At 38.6% G+C, this 9,906-nt stretch overlaps 1 protein-coding gene across 2 annotated transcripts; it reads left to right on the top strand.

The window, feature by feature from the left end:
- Nucleotides 1-702: 702 nt before the first annotated feature.
- Nucleotides 703-9,889, top strand: SNRPG (small nuclear ribonucleoprotein polypeptide G). 2 transcript variants are annotated; one of them, XM_032653592.1, is made up of 4 exons: nucleotides 703-819; nucleotides 3,983-4,005; nucleotides 4,898-5,022; nucleotides 9,699-9,889. In XM_032653592.1, exons 1-4 carry the CDS (start codon nucleotides 788-790, stop codon nucleotides 9,747-9,749), a joined length of 231 nt encoding a protein of 76 aa, XP_032509483.1. In that variant the 5' UTR covers nucleotides 703-787; the 3' UTR covers nucleotides 9,750-9,889. The 2 variants fall into 2 exon arrangements, with proteins under 2 accessions (XP_032509483.1, XP_032509484.1); XM_032653593.1 differs by lacking the exon at nucleotides 3,983-4,005 and having other exon boundaries at nucleotides 716-819.
- The last annotated feature ends 17 nt before the right edge of the window (nucleotides 9,890-9,906 follow it).

Genomic DNA, 9,906 nt, shown 5'->3' with positions numbered 1-9,906 from the left:
TGCAGAGGTCACTCACTAACTGAGCTGTTACCAGAACCCTAGACTTAGCATGACATTCTCCTGTGGGAGTATAGGCAAACCTCTGAGATACTGCAGGTTCTGTTGGAGACCACCACAGTGAAGCAAATGTCTCAATAAAGCAAGTCACACATGAATTATTTGGTATGATCACAGATCACCATAATAAATGCGATGAAAAAGTTTGAAATACTGTAAGAATTACCAAAATGACACAGAGACACCAAGTGAACAAATGCTGTTGGAAAAAGAAAAAATGGCACCAAGAGATTTGTTAGACTCAGGGTTGCCACAAACCTTCCTTCTGTTTAAAACAAAAACAAAAACGCTCGATCTGCAAAGCACAACAAAGGGCAGCGCAATACATGGACATATCCCCACACATGCAAAGAAATATTAGGGGCCCACTCCTCTAGAGCTTATTTTCATTTGGTACATATGAATAAGATACATGTTGCAACCCACAAAGACACGGCATGAACCAGGTTCCTTCCGAAGCTAGAGGCGCACCCCGATTTTACAGACGGGAAAGAACGGGGCTCCCGAAGGTCCCATCCCTCCGTCGCTGGCGGCGCAACCGGAAGCTTGGGACTGATCGACACTCTCAGGCCTTCCCTAAGTATCGCGAGGTGAAACGGGAAAGCGGCCGACAATCAATTGGCTAACGGGATGAGTGACGTCAGACGCAAAGCGCCGGGCCTACTGCTGGAGTGAGAGGGACGACACGAGTTCTGTTTGGAGGCGTCTTTGAGCTCCTCGAGTAGACATCATGAGCAAAGCTCACCCTCCCGAGTTGAAGAAGTAAGTATGTGTGAAGGCCGTGCCCAAATGGCAGCTTATTTGTGTGCCTAGGGTTCCTTAGGTCCTCCGCCATTCCCGAGAGTGCGCCTGGCGTGCGTCTTCTGGTCCGTGGCCGACGAGATGCGGGCCGGTGTCCCGCGCTTCGGGGCCTAAGACCCGGTCAGACGTAGCATTTCGGCCCGGTTGGCAAGGTTACCGGAGGCAGCAAGGCGCCTCCGCCCGCCGAGTTGCATCCCAGGCCCGAGCTCCAGGCCCCGTCTCCCGCACGCTCTCGCTCGTTACTTGAACATCTCGAGTGCTACCCTTTGTTGAACATCTTGAGTAGCATCATGTTGTAGATAAGGTGGCTGGAGAGTAATTCTGTAAGGAACTAAGGAGATGGGTGGAATGGAAGTGTTTGATAGTATATGAGGAATCAAAAGCCGCCTTAATCTTAGAGTGTGTTTGTAGTTGTTTCTTTGAGCTTTAACTTAGAAATCACATTCCTTTTTCTTGTTCTCTTGTTCTTAGGTTAAACTTGAGTGTCGTGTAATATCTTGCTCTGTTAACAGAGCTGTGTGAGAATATTCATTTTTTTCTAATTAGAGAAGGCTAGGTTGTTTGGGGGGCAGGGGTGGGGTTTGAACCCAGTAAAGTCAACTCAAAGTAGGATATTCCTACTTTAGATAAGGCCCATTTTAAAGTTTTAGCGTCCTCAAACACTCTTGGTTGAACTTAGCGTGGGCCATGTTTCCTAAGTAACTTCTCTGTTTTGTTTAGTTGGATAGCACAAAGGATGGAAAATGGGTCCAAGGATCAGTTTGTGAGGCAGCCAGCCATCTGGTCTGCCATGTGTACAGTTCATTTATTATCAGCCCCATAAAGAAGTCAGGCTTAAGGAAAAGTTCATATTTAATGATTTTACACTTAAATGCACATTTGTATTGAAGCCATCTTTTGTGCAAAAACTCGTGTGTATTTTAGTTGGATCTGTTATAAATTTAAGACAATTATTAAATAAGCCTAACGTTAAGAAAAAAAATTATTGCTGTGAAAATACTTATCCAATTATCCTTTTATTGGTGAGCTGGTAAAATCTTATGTGTCCTCTGGCTTCATCAGGAACTGGTGAAATGGTAATTATTTTTTAACAGAAGGACCATTCTCTATTTGTAAGGTTTCCTTTTTGATTCTTAAGACATTATTTGAGAATTTAAGAGGATGAAACTAGTTTTAATACCTTTCTCTTCTTATCTCTAGATTTCATGAATTGTGAAATCCTGGCAGGTCTGCCTCCAAAATGACTTAATTTTTTTCTTCCTTTAATTTCTCACAAATAACCATCTTTTACACTTTTATACCATCCTCCTGGTTTAGCATAACTCAGTGGTTCTTAACTGAGGGGATGGGAGTCTGGTTCTATCAGCATCTAGTAGGAAGAGGCCAGGGTTGCTGCTAAAACTTTCTACAATGCACTGGATATCATGCAACAACAGAATTATCGGGCCCCAGATTTCAGTGTGCTGAGGTTGAGATACCCTGGCCTAACCAAATTCTTAGTCCTGCTCTTAAAAGTCAATGCCAGGAACTTCCGTGGTGGCGCAGTGGTTAAGAATCCACCTGCCAATGCAGAGGACACAGGTTCGAGCCCTCGCCCGGGAAGATCCCACATGTCCGGGGCAACTAAGCCTATGTGCCACAACTGCTGAAGCCCACGTGCCTAGAGCTTGTGCTCCACAACAAGAGAAGCCACTGCAATGAGAAGCCCCTGCACCGCAACGAAGAGTAGGCCCCACTCACCCCAACTAGAGAGAGAGCCCGCTCACAGCAACAAAGACCCAATACAGCCAAAAATAATTAATTAATTAAAAAAAAAAAATAAAGTCAATGCCAGAGTAGTCTTTTTTTTTTTTTCTCTTCCAGTTTTTTTGAGATATAATTGACATACAGCACTGTGTAAGTTTAAGGTGTATAGCATAATGATTTGGCTTACACGTGCCACAATAGTCTTGCCATTGGCTGGTTCTGCTGCAATAACTTATTGCTGTATACATAACAAAGTCCAGGTTTCTTGACCCAGCATTCAAGCTCCTCCATCAGAAATCCAGGCACCAGATATTACACACACTAACATTTGAGTGCTGTGTTCTCTAGCCAAACCGAACCATTTGATTTTGCTCAAACTTTTTCACTGCTGTGACTTTGGAAATTTTACTTAACCTTTCTGAGCCTCAGTTCCCCATCTGTTAAACGCTGATACTTATTATTAATTTGTGTGTATGTAATTTATAAAAGCCATCATAGGATTAAATAAGCTCATGTGTGTTATATTTGTTTTATGTAACATATCCTATTAAAATAGATTATTTTCTATATCATACTATATCTTTTTATTTGTAAAAACCTATCTTACACCTTCTGTCAGCCCCTTTCTCTTATTTATCTTTGAATTCTCCCATGATTTATATTAAAATTAAATGAAATTTCATATTTTTTAGCCTATAACTGGAAGAGGTAAAAACTGGTTTGACTACATGTCTTCATATTCTCATACTACCCTGCTGAGATGGACTTTTCTTGTTTAATTCAGATTATTTAAAACTTCAAAATATGCATTTATTTTGCTAAAGCGTAATTATGTGTTGAAGACTATCCTGAACACTTAAGATTGATGTTTAATATTAAATAAAACAACACTACGTATTGTCTCAAATATAAAATATAATAAAATACCTATTGGATTGGGTATAGTTTGATTACCTTCTGGTTTCCTCACAACTTTGTTTGGTTTTGGAAATAACTAAAAATATAACCAAATCTTTGTTTTTCTGTTATGGTTGTAAAATCCTGTCATTGAAAGTTAGGTCAGTATTGAACAACAAGAATGGTTTGTAATTCACATCAGTATAAAGATGCAATTTAATGTACATTAATATATTGTAAATCCATTCCATTTTTGTTTATCTTCCCTTCCCAAATCACATTGCTTGGTTAGAATGAGTACTAACTGAGGTAGCCCATCACTCTCTCATCCTTTACCACAGTACAGTTTTTACTCTTTTAAATTTCATTATTCCTATTATGTATATTTTAACAGATATCCTGACTATACCTACTTTTGTGCTTACTTGTGCTTAAATTTTTTTAATTAGTTACATAATCTTTACCCCTTTTGCTTTTTCAGATTTATGGACAAGAAGTTATCATGTAAGTCTTTTTGGTTTTTTATTTTTGGGCCTTATTTTTAATATTAAATTCCTTTTTACATGTACCTTGGTGGTATATAATGTTTGAAGGAGCAACATTATAAAAATTCAAAGCACACAGAACCTCTAATTCATATCCATTAATTAAGCAGGTTTATCAAAATTCTAACTAGACAGTTTTATTTACTTAATTTCTGATACTTAGGAAGTTTCACAGTACTTCAGACTCTTCATTATTTCATATAAGCCCTCTCTCACTTTGATAAAATTAACAGTATTTTCTATTTTATATTTGAAAACTTAACTTTTTTCCTTTAAACAAAGGACAGACAAGGACTAAAATCTAACCTGTACAGTACTCGAAGTATATAGGGGTTAAGACCACGGCTTTAGGGGTGAGCAGCCTTCAGTTTGAATTCCAGCTGTACCCCACAGTAACTGTATAATCTTGAACCAGTTATTTAAAAATGCTATACTTCAGTTCCTTCATAAAAAGTCAGGATAATTCTACTTCATAGGATTCTTATAAGTTTAAATGTGGAAGTAAATGTAAAATGTTTAGCCCAGTGCTTGGCATATAGTAAAGATAGTAGATTATACATCTCAAATACCTGGGTTTTATCTTACCTAGTTTTTTTAATTTATTTGGTTGCTCTGGGTCTTTAGTTGTGGCGGACGGGCTCCTTAGTTGCTGCAAGTGAACTCTTAGTTGTGGCATGCACGTGGGATCTGGTTTCCTGACCACGGATCAAACCTGGGCCCCCTACATTGGGAGCGCAGAGTCTTAACCACTATGCCACCAGGGAAATCCCGATCTCACCTAATTTTTAATGAATAGTTTAGTTGATAATTAATGGTCAATTTTATTAAAATGTCTTTTTCCCTTTACACAGTGAAATTAAATGGTGGCAGACATGTCCAAGGAATATTGAGGGGATTTGATCCCTTTATGAATCTTGTGATAGATGAATGTGTGGAGATGGCAACTAGTGGGCAACAGAACAATATTGGAATGGTGGTAAGTAAAGACACAAGATTTCTCTTAAGATTTCATTTTTCTTTTGGAATAAGCATTAACGTCCCTTCTATCAAACTCTTGGGTTAGACTGAAGTTAGGCAAATTTCAGGCAAGATTAGACATTCCATCTCCCTTTTAGTTTAATTTAATGACAGTTATTCAATTGTGATAATATCCCAGTTACCTGTAGGTTAGATCCAAATCTTACACAGAACCCACTGAGGTCCTTAGACTTGAAATGGCTGTTAGAAATCATTTTTGAGCTTTATTCTATAATAGAGACACATACTTGTTCTTTCACTAGAACAGTAGTTCTCAATCTTAGTTGTATTTTAGAATCAAATTAGTCTGGGATGCAGCCTAGAGTTTTTTAAAGTTCCCCAGATGAAATGGTACAGATGAACTTATTTGCAAAGCAGAAATAGAGACAAAGATGTAGAGAACAAATTTATGATTACGGGGGCCGGCAGGCAGGGGTGATTTGGGAGATTGGGATTGACATAAAAAAAAGCACTGTGTGTAAAATAGATAACTAATGAGAACCTACTGTATAGCACAGGGAACTCAATACCTGTAATGGCCTCTATGGGAAAAGAATCTAAAAAGAGTGGATATATGTATATGTATAACAGATTCACTTTGCTGTACAGCAGAAACTAACACAACATTGTAAACCAACTATACTCCAATAAAAAAAATTTTTTTTAAAGTTCCCCAGGTGATTCTAATGTAAGGCAAAGATTAACCAGTGATTGAGAGCATTTACAATCAGTCATTGAGGAGTTTTTTTAAAAGCAAGCAAACAAAAATTATGCCTAGAGTCCACCTCAGAGCAATTGAAACTGTATCTCTAAGGGTGCTGCTCTCTTTTTTTGTTAAAAGATATTGTGTAATTTTAACATGTAGTGAGGATTACTGCTTATCAGACTTCAACATGCCATGAATTCCCAGAAAATCTTGTTAAAACGCAGATCCTAATTCAATAGGTATGGGATGGAACCTGAGATTTTGCATTTCTAACAAGTGCCCATTTGATGCAGATCTGCCAGGTCACAGATCACACTTTTGGGATTTAATTGTATATATAATTAACCTAGATTTTCTGGTTTATCACACTCAAAAAGTAGTCAAGGTAAAAGTTGCAAGGGATACAATGACAGCCATTCACATGGAAGAAAACAGGAGGAAAACAGATGATGACTTCTTAATCATAGGAGCAAATGTTTCTGCAGTCAGTAGGCCATAGTGGTATGACTACTGAAGAAGAGTTGTTGATGTTTGTCAACAAGACCCAGACTTTGAATTCCACTCTGCCCAACACAGGACAGTATACCCAGTAAGTGTTAAGTCTGAGTTACCTGGGCAAGGTGAATCAAAACAGACAACTTAGCTTTAGCAAATCATTGAGCATGTAGACCTCTAAGAGGTGGTAAGAGTTCCTAATCATTAGCCATGATTTTGCCTCACTTTTTAAAGTTTGAGCAGTAAAAGGGTATAATTTTTTAATCACCCTTTCCAAGGCTTGTGTTATTGCTTATTTCAAGTGTATTTCCATTACTGCATTTTGAAAAGCAAATCAGTAGTCAGGGTTAGAGAAACAACTTGGAATCTCTAGCTATGAGACTCCCCGCCCACCCCCACACGTTTCATGTAAACCTGCCTTCTTTCCAGGTACAGTCTCCTTGAGCTTCTGTTAAAAATGAATAAAAGTATGGGCAAATCATTAGCAGCAGTTTCTTATAAAACAGCTTTAAAATACCCCAAGATTTCCCCCTAGCCATTCCTTTTAAAGATTAGGAAATCTTCATTCTAATAGAGGGTAGATTAGGATTTTGGTTCATATCTGAACAAATTTGCTAAAAAAGGATTCAAGAAGGAATTGACATCTAAAGTTCTTAACTTGGGAAGATAACTTTTTAGAGAATGTGTGGCACTTCTCAAAATTTTTATCAGAGAAGGAATTGAGCTTAGATCATGGATCTTTCTCATAATTTTCTCCCTAAATTTTGATGGGCTTAATTTTCTTTACACGGAAATTGGTTAAAAGCAGTGTCCTCCCAAGTCATTCAAATAATGAGCACCTACTTACCGTGTTAGACAGTCTGCTCCTCCACCTATGATGGGGGTTGTGTGACTAAAAATTAAAGTCTTGTATTAGTAGGTGCTAATTCTTGTGGCTGAGTTCACTTTGAAAATGAAATAATGATAATATATCAATTGTCTTTAAAAAAAAGTCTAAAGAAAATGGAAGGATGGCTTTTCTAAGGAAAAGAGGGGAAACCAGTTACAGTTTTGTTTTTTCACAAGTTGTTTGGCTAAGGAGACAGTTACGTTGGCGTCATTATTCCCTTGTCCAATCAGTGACCCATTGAGGCCGTTGAAATTACTTAATAGTATTAAATTAAGAATAGTGTTAAGAATGTGTGTATTCTGAAGGGGGTGGGGTAATGTGTTTGGGGAATCTGTCAGGTGGATAATTACATAACAATGTCTCGACTAGCCTCTTATCTTTTGAGACATCCCCAGAGTAGTCAGTAGCATCAACTCTGTCTTATTTCCTAAAGATTCTGCTCCACTCCAAGGTTCCCCTAAGAATGTAGTAAAAATTGTGTCTTTTTTTGATGCTACATATTTCAGGTGATCAGGCTTTGTGCTTCTGTAGCTCCATATTATGTTTGTATTCTTTATTAGGCAGTTGTGCCCTTGTAGGAGACTTTAAAAGCCTGAGCAACACTTTGCCAAAACTTAGTATTGAAGCCCAACAAAGGAGCAATATGGAATTGGGGTTCCAGTTTGATTTGGAGAATGGGGCCTCGAGCACAGTGGGGAAAGAGGTAGAGCACTGCACAACAGAGGTGTTCACGACAAACCTTAACTGTGTACTATGTGAGAAGGCAAAGAAGTGTGTGATACCGTTTTAGAAAATGTTGATGAAAGTAGTGGTTTTGTTTTTTAATGATGGCAAAAAGGAAAAGCCCACAGATCTGAAAATCTTAGTTACCTGAAATAACTTCTCTCCACCACCCTCCACGTCTAGGGAAAGTGTCAGAAAGGGACAAATTTAGGAGGGAGCTAGGAAAGAAGCCTACTTGTTTTTCATGCTTTTGTCAGTGAGATGTGGTGTTCATCATCTGTTGCACATAAGCCAGCAGTTTAAAACTCTTGAGAACTAGGTAATCATGTTGTTTAGCTTTCTTCTTTTCCTAACTTGTAAGAAGAGTAAGAGTCTGTAGTTTCCTTCAATCCCCATTGTCATTTTCAGGGCCTTGTTCTCTTTAATGCAGCTCTTTAATTCTTTGCCACCTTCTCATCATACTCATTGCTGTTTGTCTCTGCCAGGCTCCAGGACACTTGCCCACCTGTCACGTTCCTTTCCAGTCTGTCAGCTGCGGTAATCACGTGGAGGTTCATTTGTTTACTTAACAGTACTTACTGAACCTTTTGTGTGTCTGCCACAGCTTAGGCACTGGGGATGGTGCACCAAGCAAAGTCCCTGCCTCATAGAAATGACACTGGAGTGAGGAAGATAGTAAATAATAGTGTATGTAGTAAATAAAGCAAGTAGAATGAGAGGAGAAAAGAACAAGTTACAGCTATTTTTACACCACCTGCCTACAAGCAGAGCTCCACTTTGATCTTACTCAGAATGCCTCTATTTCTGATAAATCGTTCCACATCCCTCATCCCACTCCTGTCCTTTTCACCTATCCAGCTCTACTTGAACGGATCTGTGATTGCATTGCCTACAGTCCACCAGGCGCTCCTTATTTTCATAGTCCCCTTCCAGTTTGACTTATTTTTCTATCCCTCTTTACCAGCCATTACCAGCCATTTCACCTATGCTGTCATGAGTATCCTGGCTTATCTTTTATAGAATGGCTACTATATCAGGCACTGTGCCCCTGGGGCCTTTTCTTTATAACTTTTCTTCCTGCCTCTAAGTCTCCCCCACCCCCATTCTCTTATATAAGCTTTTGCCAAAACATTCCCCCAGCTCTGAAACTGTCACTGGTTCATTGTTGGTTTCATGATGCTTTCCAAACACTTTTAAGATTGGTGTTTGAGGCCTTTTAAGATTAGGTGCGAACTGTCTTTGTTTACCACTTCCTTCCATAACCGTTTACTTTATTCAGATTAGATTTTTCCTTATCCCCTTACACTTTTTCATCTCAGTTCTGTCTAGAATTTCCTATCTTCCTGTCAAAATTGTACCCAATTTTCAAGACCCAGCTAAAACGTCATCTTCAGAAATCCTACTTTTTCCAACTTTCATCCTGGTTTGTTCCCTCAATGATCTTATACCCCTAAACTGATTGATGTATTCTACTGTACCTATTTTTCCCACTAACTTATGGATCCCTTAGGGGCAGGGATGGGCATGTTCATTTGAGTCCTGCAGTTTAAGTGAAATGGGTCATTGGAGACTGGTCTCAAAAAGGTACTTGTTAGCCTTCAATCTAGATGTGCATCTCATTATGAAGGGCTTAGTGGCTTCATGTCATTATTAAAAGACTGGAATTATTTTGTGTTCCTGTGACCAGGAAAAAAGCCTCACAAACTGACATTTAATAACCGAAAAACCATTAATGATTTGATGAAATCAAATCACTTTAATCATCATTGATATGTCTGTTAAATGAACTGTGTTCTTTTCAAATTCATTTTATCTTTCTTAGGTAATACGAGGCAATAGTATCATCATGTTAGAAGCTTTGGAACGAGTATGAACGATGGCTGTCTTCACCAAAGAAATCAACTGCTTCCACATGTCCCCTCTCCACATTTCACTACGGTGAAAACTGGGTCGTGTACATTTTCTCACTGAACTGTTTTGTTAAATAAACTTCTGTAATAGTCAAAAATGCTTTCTCAGCTGTTCTGAAC

This window comes from Phocoena sinus, chromosome 13, assembly GCF_008692025.1.
Source record: "Phocoena sinus isolate mPhoSin1 chromosome 13, mPhoSin1.pri, whole genome shotgun sequence".
Taxonomy (NCBI): domain Eukaryota; kingdom Metazoa; phylum Chordata; class Mammalia; order Artiodactyla; family Phocoenidae; genus Phocoena; species Phocoena sinus.
Note: the sequence above shows the minus strand (reverse complement) of the source record. Positions and strands in the feature narration are given on the sequence as shown.